The 27,085-nt window shown below is 47.1% G+C and overlaps 1 protein-coding gene across 3 annotated transcripts in view; it reads left to right on the top strand.

Moving 5' to 3' along the window:
* Positions 1–27,085, top strand: part of FPGT (fucose-1-phosphate guanylyltransferase) — a 172,308-nt gene that overhangs the window by 87,796 nt on the left and 57,427 nt on the right. For all 3 annotated transcript variants that reach the window (XM_069641912.1, XM_069641914.1, XM_069641913.1), the window contains one exon: positions 8,614–8,706. In XM_069641912.1, the coding sequence (XP_069498013.1) occupies positions 8,614–8,706 (93 nt within the window). The remainder of the gene's footprint in view (positions 1–8,613; positions 8,707–27,085) is intronic.

The following is a 27,085-nucleotide window of genomic DNA, read 5'->3' as shown; positions in this document are numbered from 1 at the left end:
CTTCGTCTCCAACTTGGTAATCGGGAGATTTCTTTCGATGCAGGTCAGAGAAATTTTTTGTTTGTCTTTGGCTTGCAGTAAATGTTCATTTGCCCTTTTTGAAGGCTTGGGTTATGCTTGTGTGTAGAGTCTTTACCGCTGGTATTTCCAAGGTCGTGGTGTAGTCTAGTTCAGAGGTACGTGGATGTCTTCCGTATATTGTGTAGAACGGGCTTTGTCCCATGCTGGTGTGTATGGAGTAATTGTATGTGTATTCCGCTATCCATAACAAGTCTTTCCAATTCTCTTCCACTTGATGCAGCATGCAACGTAGATACTGTTCTAATGTCTGGTTTGTTCTTTCTGTTTGTCCATCCATTTGGGGGTGATGGCTAGTGGATAATCGAACATCGATTTGTGCCATGGTACAAAATTTCCTCCAGAAGTTGGATACAAATTGGCTTCCACGATCTGAGATTAGGACTGAGGGGAAGCCATGCAGTTTTATAATCTTTTCAAGAAATGCTTTTACCAGACCGGTAGAGTTAGGAAGTCCTTTGAATGGAATGAAATGTGCCATTTTAGAGAACATGTCTACAACCACCAGAATGGTATTAAAACCTTGACAGGGAGGTAAGTCTGTAATAAAATCAAGAGAAAGAGTATGCCAGGGAGCCAGTGGAATATCCAGTGGTTGTAGGAGGCCAGCCGGTTTCTGTTTTTGTGATTTATTCTGTGCACATATCCGACAGGATAGAACAAATCGAGCAATGTCCTTATGCCAGGTTGGCCACCAATAATTCCGTTTAACCTTGGCTAGAGTCTTAGCAATTCCGGGGTGGCCTTCGATCAGGGAATCGTGATAACTAGACATGACCAATTCTTGCAGATCTTTACTTGGTAGATATAGTCGTTCCCTGAAGTGGGGTAATCCATCCAGAACCGTGTGATGCTCATTTTGGGAATTCCATTTCTGTAGGATCTCGGGGTTCATTAAGGTTTGAATCTTATCTTGAAGTTCACTCAGAGTCAGTGTGGTGGTGAGTCCCCGTAGTTTATCACTTTGGATGATGGCAACAGGGTCCAGGGTACTGTTTTTTTCTCTTCAACACCCATACGAGACAAGGCATCGGCCTTCCCATTCCGCACTCCCGGTCGGTATGTTATTACATAATCGTATTCTGCGAAGAATAGAGCCCACCGCAACTATCGTGACGATTTGGCTTTTGCTGACTTTAGGTATTGACGGTTTTGGTGATCTGTGATTACTGTGATGGTATGTCTGGCACCTAATAGATACTGCCGCCAGGCTTTGAAGGCTGATTTTATTGCCAACAATTCTTTGTCTGTAATTGCATAGTTAATTTCTGGTGGTGAGAATTTACGTGACCAAAAGGCCACAGGGTGTAATTGGCCTGTCTCTGGATCTCTTTGAGAGAGAACTGCTCCCATAGCTACGCTGGAAGCACCAGTTTCCACTACATACGGGAGATCACATTTCGAGTATGTCACCATTCATCAGGGGCAAGAAGTATTTTCAAAAATGATTCTACAAAAGACATTGAAAGAATAAACTTAATTAGACAACAGATTTTCTACCGTCATTCAGACATATAAACTGGTGCATTTATAGACATTTGCTATTATTGTTAAGTTCAGAACAACAGGTCCTTGCATAAAGAATGCGTTAGACAGTGTGTCCCAACCTCTAGCCATATATCTTGAGGCACTTCAACCCCATGTATAGAAAACCTCTACCTATCTGAAGGACAGCACACCTTTTTCCAAGTTCTCAACCACCTAACTTTAGAAGAACCTAACTTTTGTTTACGATAGACGTCAGCAGCCTCTGTACCTCTATCCCTCACAATGAGGGAATAGAGGCACTAGAGCGGTTCATGTTAAAACATGAGGACATTTCCCTCCATAAGGTTGTTGCTATCCAACTTATCAATATTATATCTTACAACAATTATTTCCGATGTAACAGACAATATTACCTACAGATAGCAGGGACCTCAATGGGCTCTTCGGTTGCCCCCTCCTACGCCAACATATATATATATATATATATTTTACAGAAAGCCTACCGATGTGAACAGTACTTTGCATTTCAAAAGCTTCCACCCCAAACATCTTAAGGAAAACCTGCCTACAGCCAACTATTGAGACCAAAAAGAATTACATCCGATACAGATAAATTGCAGGAAGAATATGAGGACATGAAGGCCAGATTCATAGAATCCCGAGGATATATTACAGAAAGCCATTTTTTCGAACAGAAGCACAACAGCGTGTGGAACTCCTACAAGGGAATACAAAAAAAAAGACGAGAATCTTATCCACACACTAAAATACTCCAGCCAGGGTTTTCAGGTAAAACGGATAATCCATAAAAACTGGGAATCTAATCAAATCCGATCCAACCCTAAATCAACTCTTCCCTAAGCCGCCAATGTTGGCCTACAAAAGAGGGAACAACTTCAGGGACAAACTCATCAAGGCTGAGAGACCGAAACAACAGTCGCAAAGGACCCTGAACAAGCAGAAGCACAGCACTTTCGCCTGCCTTAATTATCAACACTGCTCGAGTATAATCAAAGGTGACCATATTTGCCATCCAAATACTGGAAAAATGATAATGCTCGGACACTTTGCCACCTGTGACACCAAGAACATCAATATATGCACTACGATGCCCATGCGGTAAATATTGCATAGGGAAGACATTTCAGAGATAACCACCATCATACCTCCCAAATGAGAGTGGTCATCACGAGGGGTGTGCCTACAGAACACTGAGTTTATAGGTCAGCAATATCAGCCAGACACGACAGAGTGGAGGGCAATCCCATTGGAGAACATCCGGTGGTAGTACTTCTTATTAAGGGAGTTAGATTACTTAAACCTCCTGAACCTAAATATTCAGTACTATGGGACGTAAAAGACTTTTTTTTTCTACTGTTTCGGAACTGCCCCGACAACAGAGGGCTTTTATTGCCCCGACTGTCGGGCAAACTAGCAAGGCTTCCCTGCCTAGTGGCCTCTAGGATAGTATCAGACGTTAAAGCTCTAGAAGTGGATAGGAAAGTTTTCTACCCGGAGGGTGTATCTTTCAGTATTGCAAAAAGGACAAAGTGTGATTCTAGAATAATTTCTTACCCATATTTCCCAGATAATGCAAAGTTATGTGTAGCACAATGTATCAAGGATTACGAAGCAGCTACGACCAGTATTAGACTACAAAGAGTGTCCTAGCTTCCATAGCATGTAGAAAGCCATACCATGCAGTAGCCACAGCCACAATAGCCAGATGGGTCAGAGAAGTTATGCATTGGGCATGTATAGACCGAACAAGATTTAGAGCGCATTCTGCGAGAGGAGCAATGGCATTTAGAGCGTTTGCAGCGGGGGCGTCACTATAGGACATAATGAAATCAGCCAACTGATCTTCAAAACTTACATTCAAAACTTTTATTTTAAACCAGTGTCTCAAACGGTGTCGCTAATGTTGTGTTAGATGGCTTTGAACAAGCATAATGCTCGTCTGCGATCTTGAAATAGAATGGAGATTGCCCATGCTTACATCGCAGGGTAGACTTGATTCTATTAGAGACACGGAGGCGAGCATTATATCCCGGCCAGAATAAGCAGGATGGATTTATGATTGAAACACATGTTTCTACTTTTTAGTGCGCACAGTTGTAGTCGCACCATCACAGTGTCAATCTCATTGTTTCATAGGGGATGAGCAGAAGACGACTTGAGGAATAAGAAGAGAAGAGCCTGACAGGCTATGTTACTTCAGGACCAGCTTACGACGCTGGAAGTTTCAGCTGGAAGTTTTACAGGGCTGATCCCCTCCCAAGAAGGGAAGATGCAGCTTGCATTACTGAAAAGTGTTTGAAGTTTAAAAGTTGTTACGTTATGGAATTCGGGCAGGAAGTTCGCTCCAAAAGAAGAGGAAGGGACCCAGACAGGAAGCAGCATATACAGAGGTCCCAGACACTGATAGGTGGACAGAGAGACCCTCGGGACTACACTTGGAGGCTTATGGGGACTTTTAGTTTTTCAGAGAACTCTTAACTTTTCATTTGATTGAGAAAACAAAACAAAAAATGTTAAGTTCAAAATATAAAAGTATAAAGATGTGAAGTGCTGTGAGTTGCACTATTAAAGAAAGTTTAAGCATAATGCTCTCCTCCATGTCTTTAATAGAATCAAGACTACCCTGTGCTGTAAGCATGGGCAATCTTCATTTCTTCGTATGCTGATGATATTCTTATTTTTCTAAAAACTAAGACATTTACCCAACCTGTTGTCTGTGCTTAATCCCTTCTTTCTTGTCTCGGGGTACACACTTAATAAGAAAATATCTGAGGTTTTACCCCTTAATTCTTTCTGTTTTAAACACGATATTGATGCATTTGGATTTAAATGGTGAAATACTAATTTTTAATATTTGGGCCTCCATTTTACCACCGCTGCAGTTGAAGGATGTTTTTTCATTATGTCTGTTTTTTTCACGCCAAGAGCAGTAGCTGGCATGAAGTGGCACCCAAACTGAGTTGGTTGCGATTGTGAGAACTGTCCTGAGTGGGATATGATCCTGGTGTACTAAGAGATCTGTCCCATCAGAGCCTATCTAATACTGTTTTGTCTGCAGTTTATAAAAGAGGGTAACACCCCTGTGCTTGTTTGCTCGCTCTTCGTTTCACTTCCGTCAGTCGTATTTTTAAGGTTAGTATTTTTAAGGTTAATATTCCCCATATTATTATTGTGTGTGTTACAGTTTACAGATAAATCTTTCACACATGGCATACAACACATAATTTATCCATTACCACTTTAAAACCTGATATATAAAAGACCGAACAGAAATGCTTAATGAAATATTGTTGACATTAAGAATATGATGCCAAAATTCATCAGATGATAGCACAAATTCTCGATGTACAAATCTACGCAACATATGTAAGCGTGGCAAACCTGCACATCTAATGCCTTATGATAAGAGGAAATAGAGTTAAAAGGTTTAGATTTGAGTCTAAAATGATAAAGTAATTGGTAATTCATAATCTGATCTCTATTGCATATCAAATCACATTCATAGACCCTCCTTTTGACATTCTTAGTTTGCATCAGCAACTGCTCCTTAGTAGCATTTACTGGTTACAATTTCTTATCACAGTAAGTTTGCCAAACCTGCCACACTATGCAGGAATTAGTGTCCATCAGTACATGCAACTTAAAAAAAAACAAAAAAACTTTTGATGGGGCAAAGCAATAACTTGATGTACAGTTGGAGCAGCTTCCAATCAATGCAAGCTTGCAAGGAAATAAACCCTAGCTCATGTTGAATGACACCAATAGGTACTCCCTGGGGAAAGGCTAGTGTATTTTGCCAAATCATTGCCTCAATTTCCCCCAATCTATATCCCCCCTCATAATTACGGCACTATCTTCTACTTGTAAAATTGCAAAAGGGGGGCGATGGAAAATCGACCATAGCACCGGTCAAGCAGACGCATTTGGGCAACCGCCACTTTAGCTGAAATATGGAGTGGCCTAACTATTCTCTGTTTGCTTAACCTGTCATGGAACACAACCCCCAGATATTTAAACTGATCGATTCCCTCCAGCCTACATTGGACTAAATACCAGTTAGTTGTCCTCCCTTCACGTCGATCCTGATTTTTTTTGCTTGCATTACCATGATTTCAGTTTTCTCCACGTTTACAGTTAAATCCAGATTAGCAAGATATCTTTTTATGACAGTCAGAGAGCGCTGGACCAATTGCTGTTAGATCGCACAAGATTAAGTGGTCCGTGTACACCATATAGTGAATCTTTGTTGTTGCTAAGCGTGGTGGATACACATTAACATCTTGTAAAATAGTACCAATATCACTAATATAAAATTTAACAAAAAAGGTGCAAGCATGGTGCGGCCTGATCAGGTCAAAATTACCCATCTGGTCCAATCGGAACTTAATCATGGTGTCAGAATGAAGGGCTATTAAGATGTTCAGCAGTGAGTTGGGGAATCTCTTTAGATGCAGTTTATGCCATTACCTATTTCTGTTTATGCAGTCAAATGCTTGCAATAAATCTTGGAAGGCCACATACAATGGCCTTTTCGTAAGATTCATTTGGTCAGCTTGCAACTAGAGCAGAAAACAATTCAAACAGGTGCCCCCGTATGGTCCTGCAACAGGGGATAAAAAGCAGGGTTTTCAGCGGTTTGTTTTCAGAAGGAGAGCCCCAGAGCCGTGTCAGTCCACCGACAAAAGGGACCCAAATCACCCAGAAGATGCTGACACCAAAATTAACTACGCTTTGTTGTGGCACACCTTTCTCCTTGATTTCCTGTGGTGAGAGTGCTCACTGGCACTGTGGCACAGCTGCCTGGCATAGTCCAACCCTCCTAATCACTTTAAGAAGCCTGCCCATTTGTAAAGTTCCACGTTTTGATCTCTCATGAGACCACCACTTTGCACCTTTTCCCCTATTGACTTGTCTACCTGCTTTTCCCTATGGCCCATGTGCAGTTTCCTGCCCCATCAGCTGTGCATCAAGAGACCACCATACTGTCAGCAACACCCTCCATCTTGTTGCACGCTCTGTCTCATCCACCGTGTACTTGATGAACAGGATAACGAGATGCTTCCATCTGTGATGCCAAGACTTGGACAGAACTTGTGTTATATTATATTTCTATGTTTCTTTGTGGTTTCAATGCGCCTAGTTTTGCCTGTGTAGTGGCTTATTGTGGCCACATATTCTGTGCTCACAAAATATCCGTGCACCTCTGGGGTTAGATTAAAAGCAAGGTATGTATGGTGGGTCATTGCCACTGTCAAACTCGCCATGTTTAAATATTTTATGATGTATTCTGAAAGTGTATGACGACCTCTGGCTCACATTTTATAACGTGGTTGGCTTGCATGTACACCTGGACTCGGAGAATTACTTTCCCTGTTGTTTACTTTGTGTTAGTAACTCTGTAAAGTGCATGCTGTATGGTGGCTCAAATAAGACCTGTTACAAGCAGGGTTTCCTAGTCTGCCTTTGTTTAGAAAAGGTGGATTACGGCACGACATAACTGCATCTGTGTTCGCATTATACCCACACTCGGGTGATGTACCCCGTAGGGTATATCACACACCCTGCTCTTTTTACCACAGGTTTTCATATATCATTTCCAAGGGAAATAGGGCTGCACAAACCTCCAAGGCTTTCACGTGTGAATTGTTGCCATAGTGTAGGCCTTACATATACTTCCGTTCTAGATATTATGTAACACAGCCATTTATATTATTATAAAGTGTTAAGAATGAGTACAAGGTTCCTCTCTTGCATCCTTAATTGTCTTTCTTATATAAGACATTACCTATGTGTCTTCACCCTCCGAGACTCTTGCCCAAACCACAATGTGGGAATTACTTCGGCTTGGGGGTAAAGTTTTCTTTCTTTCCCTTTTGGAACCTATCTACTGACAAAAGGATGCCTCCTTGAATTATGGGGCAGACAGGTGCGTTTACCCAGTCCTCTTGGTAAAGAAAAAAGTTACTGCCGCCTGACTTGTCACTTCGCTGAATCTGCACCACTCAGCACATCCCATTATACATTTTCCCCAGACCGCTTGCGGAGCTAACATTGTTCTTACAATCTAAATATGTCGTTACTGTCAGATGTTCTAGACTGCCAGTAACATTAGCGTACTGCTCAATATGCTAGATTATGACAATACAATAAGAGTTCTAGTGAATATACCAATGTGCAGGGTATCGGGTAATATTATCCGCACCAAAAATATCGCCGTACATATGGTCGTCGGGAACGGCCATAGGCGATATTTTTGGTGGGGATAATGTATGGGGTAAATGGATGGCGGGGGTTGCGGGGGTGTCCCCCGCTCCCTTTTAAAATATATGGAAGTTGCGGGGGTGTCCCCTGCAGGTTCCATGGGGTAATATCGCCGCAAAAATATGGCGAAATTGTTGTATGGCGATATTTTTGCGGTGATATTATCACATGGAACCATGTCCAGCATAGGCACCACAACTGCTTGTTCGCTAAATTTTCTCAATTAGCTGATGGTGTCTCAGATATACCTAATACATGATGAACTGTATAATTCTGTCACGCATAGAAAGGGGATTTTCCTTGGCGCAACTATGTTCCTCCTGAGCATTACATGACATCAGACATACTCGAAGCAAGGGCGCACTATGTGCACAGGACTGAAGGATCACTAGGAACAACATCCTTACAGCTGTTGCTGATGCCACAGCGTTAAAATATACACTGGAGGTTACTCCAGTCCCCACGATAGTTGGGGAACAAATATTAGATTCCACCATGCAAATAGTGTGCAGAAAGCAACAAGTAACCACAGTAGAGCAAACAACTTGCCCTCTCTGCATGGATTCGATTATTGTACATTGTGCTTTATAGATCATTGCTTTGTGATTCTAGCATTAAAGGCTTAGTGAACTCAATTTGCAACTCCTTTCCATAAAGGCTGGGTCCGATTTTGCCATGTTTTGTGCACCTTTGCAGGTTGCAAGTTATTTTGTATTGTAGTTCATTTGTGTTGCTATTATTTTAATATTGCGCTTAATTTTATAGGAAATGGAGGATCGACGCTTTATGCACTAGAGCGATTGGAACTGCTGTATGGTGAACAGTTGGATCATTTGGCTGTTCTTTTGATTCATGCCGGTAATTTTATACTACTGTTGATAAATATTTACCTTGTTCTGCAAATCTTGTAATATTCGGTATTTTTCCATTCCAAATCTGCAATTCAACAAAGCGCATATGAAGTAAAAGAACAACACGTGATACATGCCTGGAGCTATATTGCATATGGGCTTTTGGAATAATTCTGACTTCACTGCAGTCTTTTTTGATGAAATTGTGTGGTCCAGTAAATCAGCAGAAATTATTTTCCCACAAGAGTTGTTCTGAAGCCTGAGAATAAATTGTATACCATAGTACGTTAAATCAAGATTATGAACCGCAAATCATGTGTCACGTCCCATATATACGCATTAAATCACAAAATTGATGGTGCCTTTCCGAGCAATCTTGTGTTCTTTGGATTCAAGAGAACCACAAAAGCTGTGACAGTATTAAAGTATCATACTTCTATAAATGTAAAATATGCTGTCTCAGAATTCTTTACTGTCGTAAGAGCATGCCCATGTTTCAAAGAAAAGTAACCATTACATTGAAAGGGAACAAGGTGCTAAACATGTCCTTTGTATAATAATATGACAGTGTTTGAAATTGTATTATGAATGTATCTACCTTTTGAAAAGCCTATTTGGTTTCTATTAATAAGGCTGACATTGTCTTTTGCATTTTTAATTGGAGTACATCTTTTTTTTAAATCTTTTTATTTGCATTTTAACACCAAACAAAATACAAAACCTCTCATATAACAACAAACAACACATTTCTACTGGCACTTTCGAGTTTGAGTCCTTATTATTCTTTATCTACTTGGTTCACGGCTAGGCCTCTTTACTCCCATCCATGATATTTCATTAGATATTCTGTGTGTTGCACCCGGGTGCAAATGGGTCGGCCCTCTCCTCCTTGAGTCTTTTCGGCTCGTAATCCCCCAGCCTCCTCCGTCGCGTAACTAGTCCTCCACCAGGTTGCTTGTGCTGTCACTTTCTCTGCTTTTGAACAGGTCCTGCACCAGAGTGTTCCATGCCAATATCCCAGCCCCACTACTGCCTTCTCCCCTTTACGTCGCCCTTGTCCATGCTGATGATTCGGCTATCGCCCAATTTTGCAGGTCCGCCCACCACCCCTCTATCAAGGGTCCTGTACTTGTGTTCCATGCCATTGCAATGCAGCGTTTCGCCAATATTGTCATCAGGTCTTTCATCTTTGCCAGATGTGTTCTCTGCTTGTCTCCTCTTGGGAACAAGCCCAGTAGATAAGATGCTGGTGACCAAGCTTGCATTTGGATTCCTGCCTTCCGCGCTCTTTCCTTGATTATGTCCCAAAAGATCATTATTCTTGGGCATGACCAGAACTAATGCACCATGTCCGCTACCTCCGCCTCGCAGCGCGGGCAGCTCCGTGTCTGTCCATTCCCCATGCTCAACATTCTTTTAGGCGTTAAGTATGCTCTTTGTGTGAGATAGAGCTGCATCTGCCAGAACCTTGCGTTCCTGGAGACTTTCTTCACATACTGAAGGGCGCTGTTCCATTCCTCATACCTGAAGGGTTTCTGAAGCTCTTCTTCCCATTTGGCTTGTGTATGCCGTTCTCTCGTGGTGTTGGCTCCTAATAATTTTTCATAAAGCCTGGACACTGTGTGTCCCCCCCTCAGAAACATTGTACCATGCATCTAGTGCCCCTACTATGCCATCCACCCCCAGTAGGGTCTCCCACCTCCTCCTTATTGTTCTAACCATGCTATTGTACAATATGAATTGGCCCCTGTGTATTCCCTGCTCCTCTACCAGGGTCTGGAAGTCTACCCAGTGTCCCTCTTGCCACAGATCTCCTATTTGGGCTACTCCCTTGTCTTCCCACTATGTTCTGAACGTTGCCACGCTTGCTATATGGTTATCCACCAATCCCGCAAGGGGGATTTGCCTGAAGCAGGGATCCCTCATGTCCTGGGTTCTCCATGCTCTTTTCCATAAAGCTCGGCCCAGTTTAACCATATTGGGGGAGTGCCTTGGCTGAGGCTGTGTCCATCCACAGGAGCTCTCTTAAGTAATATCGCTGGAGTGATGGTAGAAAAAAAAATTCCGCCTATGGAATTGTCCTCGCCCAGCCACTGCACCACGAATTGAAGCTGAGCTACCAAATAATATGGTTCGAAGTCCAGAAGCCTGATGCCCCCCACTCGTAGCCTCTTTGTAGTGTGTTCAATGCTACCCTGTTTCTCCCTCCTCCCCACAGGAAGTCCCTTGTCATAGTGTGTAGCTGTTTAAAGAATGACCCGGGATATTATAAGGAATATTAGTGAAATAATATAGAAGGCGGGGTAGGACCGTCATCTTCAGTAGGGCCATCCTGCCCATCATCCCCAACGGCAGTGTCCTCCAGAATTGCATGGCATTCCTTATTTTATCCCGGGGCGCCTGTGTGTTGGCCTTGTGTGTCTCTTTAATGTTGTGGATTATATCAACTCCCAAATATCTAAAGGTAAGTGGGGTCCATGTGAGGCCTAGATCCGGTAGCCAGTCTGGTGTCACTCCTCTCAGGCCTGCCAGAGGGAACAGTGAGGACTTTTTCCTATTGATGGTGATTCCCGACAGCCTGCCAAATGCTCCCAGGGCCTCGAGCAGGTCCAGCAAATAGATCCGTGGGCTCTGAACATAAAGCAGCATATCGTCTGCATAGATTGATGTTTGGTGTGTTTCCCCATCTATCGCTATTCTGGCGTCCCTATACTCCGCACTCAAAAAGACCGCAAATGATTCTAGGGCCAGGATGTATACATCGGGCACAGTGGGCACCCCTGTTTCGTATCCTGTGCTATGTTCCACTCCCCCGAGACGTGTTGGCCCGTCTTTACTCTCGCCCCCGGATCCCTGTATAAAAGCTTTATCCAACGTAGGAACCCTTCCCCTATCCCGAAGTGGGCAAGCACTCAGAGAAGCCACTACGCTTTCCCCCTCTTCCTGATTCGGCTTGTCTACGACGTGGTAGTGTCTATGGAGGTTCCATGCAGTATTCTGTTCCGGTATATACCCCGTTTGGTCCGGATGCACCAATGTGGGTGTCACTCTTTTGAGCCGGTTGGCCAGGGCCGCTGTAAGGATTTTGGAGTCTTGGTTTATCAGGGAGATTGGTCTATAGAACCCGCACTCTAGAGGCGATTTCCCTGGTTTTAGGATTGGTACTATTATAGATTCTGGCATGCTACTCAGGAGTCATCCCCTCTCAAATGCCTCTTCTAATGTCTCCAGTAGTCTCGGGGCCAGGCTGTCCCGGTATTTCTTGTAAAATTCCCCTGGTAACCCGTTGGGCCCCGGGGACTTTCCCGTCAGTAGTTGGGTTATGACCGCCGAAAGTTTCTCCACTGTGAGGGGCATATCTAACATTTGGGCTTGCTCCTCTGTTAGTTGTGGAAGATTGATTTCTCCTAAAGCATCGGTTATAGCTCCCTCTTCTGCCTCCTGAACCCGGGTGTATAGTTTCTCGTAAAAATGTGAAAAAAACATTTATACCTTTCACTTCCCCCTGTTCGTCCTTGATTGCGTTTATCGGTTCTCGCTTGCCCTCCTGCTTAGTAAGCCAGGTTAGGAGCCTACTGGGCTTGTCTCCCTCTGCATGCAGTCTCTCTATATACTTCCCGTAATCCAGCGTCCCCAGCCTCTCCCAGTTTGCCATACACTGTTGTCTCAGGATAGTGAGATCTCCCAGTTCTCCTCCCGTATCGCCTACGTGTGCTTCCGCCCTCTCAATCTTCTTCTCTACTCCCTCTAGTTCAGCGAAAATCTCCCCCCCCTAAAGCCTCCCGTCTCCCCCATTACTGCTCCCCTGACCACCACCTTAAGAGCCTCCCAAATCGTTCTGATGCTATCCGCGCTCCCCGTTTAATGCTCAAAGTAGTGGTCTAGTGTGCTCTGGATATACTCTTGGAATTCCCCGTCCAGCAGTGCTTCTGCTCTTGGTCTCCATGTGAGTGGGCTCTCCTATTTGTGTGTGTCCAAGCCACCCCCAGTGGGGCGTGATCGGACAATGTTCGTGCGTGTATGTGTGCCCCTGTGAATTCACCTAATGTCTCTTTGCCCGTGAACAGGTAGTCTATTCGGGTGAACGTCCCATGCCTGGCGCTATAGTGTGTGTATCCCCTTTTGCTCTCATGTACCTTTCTCCAGACGTCTTCTAACTCGAGCTGTTCCAATATCTTCTGTAGTGCTCTGGATGACAGCACTGGTTTCTTATGCTTGTTGTCCGACCTGTCCAGTCGGGGGTCTAATGTACAGTTGAAATCGCCGGCCCAGATGATCGTTGCATTCCTATATGGGGCCAGCCGAGGTATAACTGTCCTGAAGAAGTCTGTTGCATCATGATTCGGGGTGTATGTATTCACCAGGCACACCTGCCGGTTCTCCAGCATTACATGTATGATCAGGACCCTTCCCTCTGCATCTTTTTCCTGGGCCCTGGGGCGATCCATGTCTCCACCTCCTGCGTAGTTGGAGTATGTTGCACTGTACATCTGGGCTCCCCATTTCCTGGCCATCTAAGCTTGCTTTTCGGCCGTCAAGTGTGTCTCCTGTAGCATTGCAATGTGGGCCCTTGCCCTGTTCAACCAGGCATAAACTCTCAGCCTCTTGACGTAGGCGTTTAGCATCCTAACATTCCATGTGACCACATTTAGTGCCTCCTGGCCCAGGTGTTTGCTGGGTTCGGCATCCCGTTTTTTCCCATGGGCTTGTGTGCTGTTCTGCTTCTAGTGTATGGTGCTTCTGGGAATTGGTCTCTCCCCGCTGTGTTTTGTTGGTCGACGCGTCTTTCTCTCGTGCCCTCTCCTGTCCTAGCTAATCCCTCAACTTCCAATCTCTGGTCCCTGCTGGCCACCTTTCTTGGTGCTCCACGCTGAAATCCTGTATTTGGATGTGGCCATGTTTGCTCTTCTTCTTTGCCTCCACCGTGTCTTTATTGCTTGGTATGTCTTCCTCCTCTCGTGCCTTCCCTTAACAAACCTAACCACACAACTACTACAACTATAAACAAACGCCTAGCCACCCTCCCCCTGCTCTGGCTCCGCCGCATTCCAGGTGCCGCACTCTGTGTCGTGGGCACCTTCGTCGTGGCGTGGTGCCTCAGAACTGACACCGCTGACTCCATCTCTCCTTGGGATCCCACCTGTGGGTCTTGGAGGTCCACTCCCGGAGACTGTGAGCTCCCATTTCCAAACTACTGGTTCAGGTCTCTGCTGTTTGCTTGCCTTTTCTTGTTTTGTCTGGGTACAACCCCAGTGCCATTGTTTGTAAGGTGTTGTGGCGTCCGGCGGTCTGAGCAAGTATTGTTCAAGCTTCCCCCGGTCAGGCTGTTGGTCTTGCCTCTGTAATGTGTGCCTGTTCATCGTTTGCGCTCCGTGCCTCACTGAGGTGCGTCTCTATTTCTCCCATTCTCTTCTCTTGGTTGTGGGATCCCTTGTTGGTCCATCCACTCTTGGGCGTCCGCTGTAGTCTCAAAGATATGTGTCCTCCCATTGTTTAACACTTTTAGTTTGAGGGGTATAACAGCATGAATTTCACACCCGCTGCCCTGAGGCACTCCTTGGTCGGTCAAAACTGTGCCCATTATCTTTGCATGAGAGCTGTGTAGTCTGGATAGATGGTTACTCTAATGCCATTTCTCATTTTTACACCCCCCTCCCGTGAGAATGCCAGGCTCTTCTCCCTGTCTTTGAAGTTCATGATCATAGGTCTTGGGGGTGCACCCGGGCGGGGTCTCTTGGTTAGAGCTCTGTGTGCCCTCTCCACCACGAAGCCCTGGGATAAATTCCCTGCCCCCACTTCCTGAAGCAGTAGGCTCTCTAGGTAGATCGTGGGGTCTCTGCCTTCCTCCCCCTCCGGCAGCCCCACTATGCGCACGTTGTTGTGTGGAGCTCTCCCTTCTGCATCTTCAGCTCTGCGTTCCAGCATGCAGATCCTATCCAGTACCTCTCACATTTGGGATTGGGAGGTAGTCACATTCGCCGTGCTACTCTGCACCTGTTACTCCACCGTTGTCACTCTCTCCGCTAGATTCCTTGTGTCCTGTCTGAGGAGCCCCACATCTACAATCACTGCATCTAGCTTGCCCTTTATTGATGCTTTAAGTGCACCTATGGCCGCCAAGATGCTGCCTTCTACTTGTCTAATACCTCTGTGTGGGGTTCGACATGCCCGTGACCGCCTCTGTTGCCCCGGGTTGCAGATCGTCATTCTTGCGGGCAAATGACTCCATGCTGGTTTGCCTCCCTTTGCCTCCTTTCTGTTTGTCAAGCATGTTTGCTTCCTCGGTCCTATGTCTCTGTGCTTCGGTGCAGACGCTATGTCTCTGATCTCCCTCTCTTTTGCAGCCGGCGCACACGCCTCCTAGCAAATTGTTTCCTTCCCAGCACTGCTCACCTCGAGGCCCTGTTGTCCGCGCTGCTTCTGGTGCCCCCTCAGATGTGTTTTCTTGCGGTCATTCAATGGGTTATGGTCCCCTCGGTATATTATCTTCCTTCAATGTGATCCTTCTCTTCTTGTTTCGCCTTGTACCCCAGTGGAGAGGTCAGCACTGTTATGTTACAGGTATGATCAATGTTGTGCAGGGGGGATGGCCTCCCTCGCAACCCCCTTTATGCTTTAGCTTACGCCTTTTACGTTTCACTGTGTTTCTAGGCTGGTGGTGCCCCTTGCCTTGCCTTGTCCTGTGAGGGTCCCTGAGCCTTTCTCTTACCCTCCGGCAGTCTGTTTGCGTCCCTGCAGGGTTTTTTATAAGTTGGCGTTGCAGTTTTCTGTCCCTGATGTGGAGGCCGGCTTATTGACTTTTATGGGTACCCCTTGACCTGTGGTCTGCCACCGTTTACCTGCTGATGTGTAGTGGCTCCGGGGTACTCTCCCTCCGCTGGCTTGTGTCCTTTCAGGGCCAGTGTCTGTCCGGGGAGCTATACCCTTCACATGTACTGTCTTTGCGGTACGGATCTAGGGTCCCCTTACTTCCAGCGTGTGCTTCTATTCAGTGGCAACTCTCCACTTCCGTGCTTCACCCTCTGGTGCCAGAGCCGGTAGTGTTTTTTGCACCCTCAGACCCTGCTCTGCTTGGGTGGGCTGTGTCTTCCCATGTGGTTAGTCACTGTTCGCACTGGACTGTTCCCTTCTGTTACTCTGTTATTGGCCTCGGCTTCGTAGTGCCCATTGATATGGGGCTGGATACCCCTGCTGGCTTATGTGCTGTCCATCTTTCGGCACTCTTTTGTCACTGTCTCACGCACTGTAGGGGGGGTCCTAGTTGGTGTCCCACGACCCGATGCAGTGGTCCCCCCCAATCCGCCTCAGAGTTATGTATTCTTCAGGGCAGGCTGATCAGCTGAGTTATCATAGTAACTGCAGGGTCCCACTTCCTCCACCTTTCGCCTGCCTCATGGTGGTCTTCTTAATTGTCTCTTTCTTTTCTTTTTCTTTTTTTTCCCCCTCCTGACCTTGCTCCTGATATATTGTCCGCCTCAGTGGCCCGCACTCGCCCTCGTGTACTGCCTCAGGTGCTCGCCACCTCTAGGGGATCGCTGCACCCTCAACACGGGTGCCGGTGCAGACCGTGTCTGTATCCGCGCTGGAGGGCTCAGGGAGAAGGCCACACTCACCAGATTTCTGACGTGGAGTGCCCCTCTGGGCTCCCGGTTCTAGGCCCCCGACGTCCGCCGGATTCTTCATGTTTTGTGTGGTCGTGCGCCTTGGGCTGGGCTGTCCTCAATGACCCTTGGTTTGTGGCGGTCACTGCAGTGTCTTGTGGTGCCCACCCGCTTGATAGGCAGCCTCCAATGAGTTCCGAGTCCAGGCAATCCGAGGCGCACCCCACTGCGCCCCACCTCGGCGCAACTCCGGTCCCGCCGCGGCACCGCCTTTCTCCTCGCACACTTCCTTCCCTTTTCTTCTGGTGGTGCGGGACACCGACTGGGGCCTCTGCGTCTCCGCTGCCCTCCTCAGCCGACCACCGTCGTGACCGTCCGCACGCCTTGCCAGTCCCTGCGTGGCCACAGCAGAATGCCTCTTCGTTTTTCGCCCTCCGTGGGCGGGCTGCCCCAGCCACCTCAAAGTGGTGACTGGCCTCCTGGTCCCCGGCCGGGGCAGGGCTCTGGTGTCTGCTGCTCCTCTCTCCCTCGCCAGCATCTGCGCCCCAGTGCCTGGACTTACTGCTCTTCTGCTCAGGGCACGTCCGTCCGCTCAGCGAGCCACGCCCGCCGTTTTGTGTGCTGGCCTTGCGATTGCTTCGGACTCCCCCCCCGGCCTCAATTGACTCCGATTCTATTCAGGGTTTCGCTCCTCTGCTTCCCAGATCTTCAGACGCCTCCTCACTATTTTATTTGGTTCTTGCTGCTGTTTCTCCACCAGTTTTCAGGATGGAAAGACGGATCACGCGGGAGCTCTGGGAATTCGCTCACGCTTGCATGGATGCCAAGCCATGCCCCTGGAGTACATCATTCTCTCCAAAATACTTATTAGTCAACGTAGTCTAGATATGACTTACTCAAGCAACGACCATAGCGTATTGATGCCATATACGACTGCAAATTATGTGAAGGTAGTTTTTAGAGCGAGCCAACCCATTTTAGACCTGGCATGCTCTTTCTCCTGCCTCCCTTTCAAAGGCCCTTACTTGTCACTCGTATTCTCTTACCTATGGCAAAGTGTTGTGAAATAACATGGACACCAGAGATCAACATCAAACGATCTTGTTAGTTATGTATGTGACAACGCATCTGCTATCTCACCCTTGTAAGAGCCCAGCTCTGGACCAGGTGTAGGTTAATGATCCATCTTTCTTGCTGTAACCAGTGTTTCTCCCAGTTCTCCCAATTCTGAGGATTAGCCGGATCTTTAGAGATTGTGATATAAGGAGATCATGCAACCGTGTACTCTTCAGCATTACCCCTTTCTGTTTCCACCCAATTGCCTTAACGTCCTTTCTTCCTTGAGTGTCTTCATCAATGGAGAGTAATCTGCAGGATTCTGAAGAGAAAGAGCAGCACCTTCAGCGCTAGTCCCCCATCAAGCAACCACCCCTCCCTATCTCCGGTGCAGATGAAAAGGTGTTTCTGGCATGCCTGCTTTTGGAGGAAAAGGTGTTTCTGGCATGCCTGCTTTTGGAGGAAAAGGTGTTTCTGGCATGCCTGCTTTTGGAGCTGCAGCATATTTCAAACATGACCGGCTTCGCACGTTTAAAATGAGAGTAAATGCAGAAGAAGTGTCTGCATACCGTTAGGCAGAGTCTGCCTGTACTGTCCGCTACGATGGTCACGTGTGCTTTGCACAGCTTAAATGAGCCGAAAGATGCTGTAACATACCGGGTAGGCAGCTGCTGTTCGGCTGCTTTGGGTTATTTAACTAGTAGTTTCCGATTTTACTAATTCGTTTTTAAATTTCAGTGCAGTGTGTTTCCATTATCCTTTTCCCAAATAATCCTTGGATGATTGTATTCTTCGGGGTCAGTATTCTTTGAATTACGTGTGTGTGCATACTATTATGTAGAGTCCGCCTTTACTTTCCGCTACGGTGGTCTCATGGGATTTGCATGGCTTTAATGTGCCTGCACCCCAGACGGCGCAGGGGGCGCACCGGATGTGCACCAAAGGCATGCAAAAAGCCGGGCCTGTTGTACTCGTCCGTGTGGCAGACGGGTTGGGTGGGGGTCCTGCGACTAAAGTATCCCGCAGAAATATTTTGGAGTTCGCTCCCCCCACCACTCTCTTACCTGCTAATTGGCAGGCTACTGTGGAACGCTATCCTATGTGTGTTAAGAAGCTGGAATTGCACATTAATATTACTCTATCCAATACACAATCCTTTCCAGCTCACGCTGCTGATGTTTATGATTTGTTAGACAGTAAGTCTCCTGATTTGCTGTGTCTCAACTAGGCATGGTTTAAGGGTGGCTCTAACCCAGCGTTCGTACAGGCGCTCCCAGAGGAGTATAAAATATTGTAATAGATTGAAATTTCGACCCATCCGGGAGGTGGAGTTGCCATTATATTTAAATCTAGTTTTCAGCTGCTACAGATTCCGTTGGCAACAGCATCACGATGGAAGCGCTATTAGTTTGTTTTGCAATTTCATCATCTTGCTCAGTGCATTTAAACAAAATGTATAGGCCTTCTGGCTCTAATAGAGGGTTTTTAAACCCCTTCTTGGACTTTATACCTGCAACTTAAATCGCAGTATTCTCAATTGGTTGTTCTAAGTGATTTTAATCTTACATTTAACTGTGCAGATACTCCTACCCTATCTATCTTTTGTGAAGCCTTGACTGACCTAGGTGTGGAGCAAGTTGTAGCTGAGCCTACCCATGTGTTGGGTAACATTCTTGAATTTGTTTTTTTTCAGATGAACCCAAAACTGATTTTTTTTTATCGGCTGAGTCTGTGATTTGATCTGATCATTTTTGTTTTTTCCACTTTAAGCTTCCTACCCCTCCTCCTAAAAATCCTGCAATTGTAACCGCTATTGTGGAAGAGGAGTGTACTTCTACCATTAATATTAGTTTAACTACTATGATGGGCGTGTTGAGGCACGCGGCAAATGTGGTTGCGCCCCTGAAGATGGTTTGACCCCCGTAATCGTCAATCTGAACCTCGGTTTTTGGACTAATTGAAAGCATTCTGCCTTAAGGTAAAACAGATGGAACGCAAATGGCGCCGCTCATATGGGACGCCTGAGAAGGCTATCTATCGTCCGTGCTCTAAGGATTATCATGCCGCCATGTGGTATCGAAACAGCACTGTTTCACCCATTCAAATTGAAAGTGTGCTAAATCAACCCTGAGAAAATAGTTCCATCTTTGTCCTCTATGGCTAATCTTGTTCCTGTAGTTGCTCCTACACAACTACGTTGTGACTCACTGGCTACATTTTTCAATACTAGTGGAACATATTTGCACTGATATTTGTACGGCTGATCAGATTATGAGCACCGCAGACCTTGGTAAGGCTAAGGCAGGTTCCTCTCATAATTGGTCAGACTTTCCAATATTCACAGCTGTAGTGGTGAGTAATGCGGCTATGCAACTTAAATGTGCTGTTCCTTCTGACCCTGTACCATTGAGTGTTCTGAAGGACATTATACCAGGTGTAATTACCTGGATAGCCCAAGCTATTAATATTTACTGTCAATCTGGCTATATCTCGGCTGAATTGAAGCAGGCCATTGCTATTCCACTCTTAAATAAGCCGTCACTGGATTATTCTGTTTTTTCTAACTATTTTCCTACCTCTCTGCTACCTTTTTCATGAAACTGTTGGAAGCCCTGCTGTCTTCTGTTCTTTTCTTTATTCTTATTTCCTCGACCCCTTTCAGTCTGGGTTCCAGGCATTGTACGGAGTGTGTCTTGGTGTCTGTGTTAGATGGCATGAACAGTCTGGTTGATGGCAGAGGAGTGGGTTCCCTGATTCAGCTGGATCTTTCAGTGCCTTTCGACACTGTCGACCACTCCATCCTGCTATCCCGCCTGGCCTTGGCATGTCTCGGACCGTTCTAGCCTGGTTTGCCTCCTTCCTGGGTGATGGGTGCCAATCACTTCATCCTTTTCTTTCTCCATCTTATTCCTTGACATGTTGTGTTCTGCAGGGCTCCACGCTGTCCCCATCACTCTTTAATATCTATATTCAGCCTCTTGTCTGTCTTGTCCGCCTCCAGGTGCTACTCTTATGCTGACACCCAGATCCTGGTTCGACTTGATCTTGCCAGGGCTGAGGTGTCCTCGCATTTGAGTCAGTGCTTGGTGGCCGTGGGGGAGTGGATGGACAGCAATTGGCTGAAGTTGAATTTGGACAAAGCAGAGCTTTTGGTGGTGGGTTTCCCCCTAATCCTACTCTTTGGACTCCCTCTTTCTGGCCTCCTTTTTTTGTGGTGAATTTCCTATGCCAGTGACCATAGTGAGAAATGTAGGGGTTATCTAATCCTCTACTCTTTCCATGGCTGTTCAAGTTAGTGCAATCTTTAGAGCTGGCCATTTTCAGCTGAGAATATTGCGGAAAACTCTGCCTTTTTTGCCTAGTCATCTGCATCCTGTGGTTATGTCTTCATTGATCCTTGGCTGATTAGATTACTGCAATGCCCTGTTTTTGGCTTAGTCAGTTGGGTTTGTCCATCGCCTACCGGTGCTGCAGAATCTAGCTGCCCGGAGGGGGGGGGGGTGACAAACCTACCTTTATGGAATGCATATTTCCCCGGTCTTATGATCCCTTCATTGGCTTCTGGTGTATAGGCAAGTGGAGTTCAAGGCTTTTTGGCTTGTTCACCGGGCTTACTATCAGCAGGAGGCAGGCTATCTTTGTGAAAAGTTTGTCTCATATATTCCTAGTCGGGTACTGTGTTCTGCTGATGCGTGTTTGGTGGTAGTCCCTAGGTACTGCCTTGTAAGAGTGGGTGGTCAAACATTTTCAGTACCAGCTGATAAGTTGTGGAATGGGCTGCCGCCTGCCTTGAGACACAGCCAGAATCATCTGGAATATAGACGGAAGCTGAAAACGGTACTTTGCTAGGTATGATTGTTTACTGCCTTCGTGTGTGTTCCAGCACAACGATACCTTTTGGCCTACGAGTGCTTTACAAATTGCATTAACATAACCTACTGAGGAGGGCAATGAGCAGAATTGAACCGTTTTTTTTATTCATGGAATTCGTTTTGAACCCTATAGAAAATTATTTTTTTCTGGAACTTGTAATTATGGTTTCATGGTTTTGATTTATAATTCTCTGCAATATTTAGAAAAAAGTAGGGTTGCATTAGTATGGTGGTAGCGATAAAAACGTATCATATTTGTACACTTGTATTAAAATACCACTTACTAATCAGTTTAAAGTCTAGGGAACATTGAAAGTTTGGCATATAGAACATGTTAGTTATTGAAAAGGTTACATATAAGTTATTAAATATTGGTTCTTTACACCATACAATAATTACTTTCTAGTACGCCTTGCAATAAATAATCCATTTGTTTTCAACTCATATTTAGGTGGTATTTCAAAAGAGGAGGCATTTAAAATACTACTGCTCAGGGGACACCTTTTTGTATTTGTATGTATTTGAAGAACAAGTCAATTTCCCTCAGAAATGACTCGCGTTTTTTTTTAAAAAGTATTTTATTGGCATTTATATGAATACAACACAACCATCAAACGGTAGCACAACAAACAAACTAAAACAAATTAACTAACTACCACAGTCTTCATAGGTGAATATATTGTTCGTAATTGTGGCGGCGGGCGAGGGGCTGGTGTGCGGCACACCCAAGTTCACGGGGGCTTGATCATCAGGTTGACCATTCTTGGGGTAAGTCACAAGCAAGTCTCTAGTGAGGGTGAAAGCTCAGGGGGGTTTGTGGTCGGAGGCAAATTGGATGTCACGCACCAGGGCCTTCCATGAGTCTAGGGTGTCGTTGGAGTCATCATCGTTTGAGCGGGTTCCATCCTGCCAGGCCCTAGTTTCTGCCTCCGTCCACTTTTCCAGGTCCATTAGCCAACGTCCGTGCCTTGGGCCCCTTGGGGATTTCCATGCCATTGCAATGGAACGTTTTGCAAGGATGCAGGCTAGGTCCTTCAGTTTTACCAGGTGTTTGTATTTGCTAGGCCTGGGATGAGCTCCCAATAGGCATTCCTTTGGGTTCCACTCATATCTCGTGAGTCCCGCTGCGGTGCAGGTACGTTCCACCATGGACCAGAAATTTGCTGTTTTGGTGCATGTCCAAAACATATGGACCATGTCCGCTTTGTCATTTCCGCACCAGGGGCAGTTCGGCGGTGCATGTTTGTTGAAAGTTGCAACTCTGAGTGGGGTCATGTATGTCCTGTACAGTACGTTCAATTGAACCTGTTTAAATCTAATGTTCCTCGACACCTCCTTGGGGTATAGTAGTATTCGCTCCCATTCACTGTCGGTTAGCGCAACCCCTAGTTCGGATTCCCATTTCTGTCTCAGGGACGCGCTTTTCGGGTTGGGTCTATCGTTTAGTTTGGTGTACAAGCGGGAGACCGGTTTCCAACCATCTGCTAGATCGTACATCTCCTGGAGGAGGGGGTCCGGCGGGGGTTCTTCTGGCCAGTCAGGCCACTGTGCCTTTGCTGTCCGCTTGAGGCGGTGGTACCACAGGAACTGGGTGTTCGAGATGCCTTCGTTGGCCTGTAGCGATTCGAGCTCTCTGAACATGCCGTCTTCAAACAGATCTCCCCATGTATAGATTCCAGCTCTCTCCCACCTCCTGGCTGTCGCCAAGTCTGCCTGAGTTTTGCACACATCCACCAGGAATTCTTTTAGCACTTCGATCAGCCACTCCCAGTAGATTGAATCGAAGGCCTTTATGGCATCCAAGGAGAGCACCGCTAGGTCCTCGTCCCGATCATAGGTCTCTGCCATGATGTGTTGGAGCCTCCTCAGGTTCGCAGTGGTGTTGCGTCCTGGCACAAAGCCGTTCTGGTCCTCATGAATCAAGGTTCCAATCACCCTCGCCAGCCTCTTGGCCAGGATTGTCGTCAGGATCTTGCAGTCGTAGTTTAGCATGGCAATCAAACGGTAGCACAACAAACAAACTAAAACAAATTAACTAACTAACTACCACAGTCTTCATAGGTGAATATATTGTTCGTAATTGTGGCGGCGGGCGAGGGGCTGGTGTGCGGCACACCCAAGTTCACGGGGGCTTGATCATCAGGTTGACCATTCTTGGGGTAAGTCACAAGCAAGTCTCTAGTGAGGGTGAAAGCTCAGGGGGGTTTGTGGTCGGAGGCAAATTGGATGTCAAGCACCAGGGCCTTCCATGAGTCTAGGGTGTCGTTGGAGTCATCATCGTTTGAGCGGGTTCCATCCTGCCAGGCCCTAGTTTCTGCCTCCGTCCACTTTTCCAGGTCCATAAGCCAACGTCCGTGCCTTGGGCCCCTTGGGGATTTCCATGCCATTGCAATGGAACGTTTTGCAAGGATGCAGGCTAGGTCCATCAGTTTGACCAGGTGTTTGTATTTGCTAGGCCTGGGATGAGCTCCCAATAGGCATTCCTTTGGGTTCCACTCATATCTCGTGAGTCCCGCTGCGGTGCAGGTACGTTCCACCATGGACCAGAAATTTGCTGTTTTGGTGCATGTCCAAAACATATGGACCATGTCCGCTTTGTCATTTCCGCACCAGGGGCAGTTCGGCGGTGCATGTTTGTTGAAAGTTGCAACTCTGAGTGGGGTCATGTATGTCCTGTACAGTACGTTCAATTGAACCTGTTTAAATCTAATGTTCCTCGACACCTCCTTGGGGTATAGTAGTATTCGCTCCCATTCACTGTCGGTTAGCGCGATCCCTAGTTCGGATTCCCATTTCTGTCTCAGGGACGCGCTTTTCGGGTTGGGTCTATCGTTTAGTTTGGTGTACAAGCGGGAGACCGGTTTCCAACCATCTGCTAGATCGTACATCTCCTGGAGGAGGGGGTCCGGCGGGGGTTCTTCTGGCCAGTCAGGCCACTGTGCCTTTGCTGTCCGCTTGAGGCGGTGGTACCACAGGAACTGGGTGTTCGAGATGCCTTCGTTGGCCTGTAGCGATTCGAGCTCTCTGAACATGCCGTCTTCAAACAGATCTCCCCATGTATAGATTCCAGCTCTCTCCCACCTCCTGGCTGTCGCCAAGTCCGCCTGAGTTTTGCACACATCCACCAGGAATTCTTTTAGCACTTCGATCAGCCACTCCCAGTAGATTGAATCGAAGGCCTTTATGGCATCCAAGGAGAGCACCGCTAGGTCCTCGTCCCGATCATAGGTCTCTGCCATGATGTGTTGGAGCCTCCTCAGGTTCGCAGTGGTGTTGCGTCCTGGCACAAAGCCGTTCTGGTCCTCATGAATCAAGGTTCCAATCACCCTCGCCTGCCTCTTGGCCAGGATTGTCGTCAGGATCTTGCAGTCGTAGTTTAGCATGGCAATCGGGCGGTATGATTCGCAGTTATTGGCGGGTTTGTTGGGTTTGAGTATAGGGATGATAATCGTCTCTTTCATGGTGTTGGGTAAGTTTCCGTTTTCGTATGCCTCCATATACACCTTGTGGAGGGTCGGGGCAAGGGTCGCTTCGTAGGCTTTGTAAAATTCAGGCGGGAGCCCATCGCTTCCTGGGGTTTTGCAGGTGGTCAGCGATTTAATCGCGTCTGTCACGTCCTCTATAGTGATTTCCGCATCCAGTAACTCTCTTTGGGCTTCCTTCAGTCTTGGGAGCTCAATCTCGGCCAGTGTGGCCTTTATGTCGTCCACTGGTATTTTGGTGTCGTGGGCGTACAATCTGGAGTAGAAGGCCGCAAAAGCTGAGTTGATGTCTAGCTGCGTCCGGTGAGTTATCCCCCTCTCATCGGTTATTTCGGTTGGGAGATGTCTTGGGAACTCGCGCCTACATAGCCAGGCCAACATTCTACCAGGCTTATCCGCTTCTTTTTGAGCTCTGGCCGTGTAGGTCGCGTAGTCAAATTTGGACAGTCTGTTCCAGGCCAAAAGGCACTCCTCCCGGGTGCTCTTTAATTCTATTTCGGCGTCCGGCTTAGTATTGATTCCGGATTCCAGGTGGGTGATCTTGTTCTCCAGCTCCTCCAGTTCCAGTCTCAGGAGCTTACGGATACCACCGGCTCCTGATATTACTTCACCCCTTGTCACAACCTTCATGGCCTCCCATAGTGTGTTCCAGCTTGACACTGAGCCTGTGTTAATGTCTAGGTATTCCTCAAGTTTGGTGCCAAGTTCCTCCCTAAATGCGTGGTCTGTGAGTGCTGCGGGTGGCATTCTCCATAGGGGGATAGGCGGTCTGGGACCTCTCGGGGTCCATTGCATGATCAGTGGTGAGTGATCGGATATGGTTCTGCCTAGGTAGAGTGTGTCATCCACTTGTTGCGCCAGCTCACGATCTATGAACAGGTAGTCTATCCTCGTGTGGACTTTGTGCAGGGCAGAGTAATAGGAGTAGCACCTCTCGGTGCGATGTTGTTCCCTCCAAATGTCCACCAGGTCGAGCTGTTCTATTGCAGTGTTTAGCGCGTTGGATGCAGGGCTGTTCGAGAGACGGGGGGGGTCTGATCTGTCCACAGCGCTGTTTCTGATGGAATTGAAGTCGCCACCCCATATGAAGGCGCCCTCTCTCCGAGGAATCATTTTGGCACTGAGCATTGAGAGGTGTGAGGGTATTCCATGTTGCGGAAAGTATGAGTTCACCAGGCAGATTGGCGTGGATTCAATGGTACCCCATAATATTAGGTATCTGCCCTCTTTATCTGCTTCGTAGCCCAATAGGTGGAAGGGCACAGTCGGACTCACCCACGTGAACACTCCTCTGGCGAATTTGGATTATGGGGCTCCTTTCCCCATACCTCCCCATCTATCAGATAATTTAGCCGTGGTTTCTTCCGTGAGGTGGGTTTCTTGAAGCATCGCTATTGACACCTTTTTCCTACGCAAGTAGGAGTGGATCCGGTTCCTTCTCAGATACGTGCCCATGCCCCTCACATTCCACGTCATCACCTTAAGTTGGAGTGCCATTGGGCCTGCGTCTTGGTTTCATCTTCCCTGCCGCCCCTGTCTCCTGGTGGTGTGGCTTTCCCTCTAGGTTCTGATGTTTTCTCTTCCGCCTCTCCCAAGGGCCTCCGGCCCCATATTTCTTTTCCGCTGATATTCTGAAGACTGTGGTGTGAACAAAAACAATTAACAAAACTATAACTGGTGCGCCCAGCAACAACGGGGTCTTGCTGGTGCTCAGGCGCTCTCGCACCGTCAGGGCCCATCCGGGTGTCGGGCACGAGGGGGGTCGGTCAGGCAACGGGCCTGACCTGTGCTGTTCGTGGGAGGCGGGGCCCTGTGCCCGGCGTGGGCCGAGCGAGGGCCGTATCATCATTGCTAGCTGTTGGGTGATTTTACCTTCTCTTAAGTCATTCACGTTACGTCCAAGTAGGGTTTATGAGTCACGGTATCTTCGATGTCTCAGGCTCGGGGGGTTCAACAATTTTCAGTAGGTTGAGGGTCATTGTCTGCAGCTAAATTGTTGTCTTCTAGCCACATGTTTGCGGCTGCCGGGGATTCCAGGAAAATCGCCCTGCCCTTGTGGATCACTTTCAGTCTAGAGGGGTATAGTAACATATACTTCAGGTTCAGTTGCCTGAGTCGGGCCTTAATCGGCACAAATGAGTTCCTTTCCCGCTGGACTTTCGGGGTGTAGTCGGGGTAGATCGTAATCTTCGAGCTCCCACGTTCGATGGGGCCCTCCTCTCTAGAGTGCCGGAGGATGGTCTCTCTCTGTCCTGGAAGTTGAGGACTTTGGCAATTATAGGGCGAGGGTGTGAGCCTGGCGGGGGTCTCTTCTGTAGCGATCTGTGCACCCTTTCAATCGAAAATCCTTGCGTCAGCTTTCCGGCGCCCACCTC

This window comes from Ambystoma mexicanum, chromosome 1q (assembly GCF_040938575.1).
Source record: "Ambystoma mexicanum isolate Mex_15411 chromosome 1q, UKY_AmexF1_1, whole genome shotgun sequence".
Classification (NCBI taxonomy): Eukaryota; Metazoa; Chordata; class Amphibia; order Caudata; family Ambystomatidae; genus Ambystoma; species Ambystoma mexicanum.
This window is presented reverse-complemented; position numbering and strand designations above follow the sequence as displayed.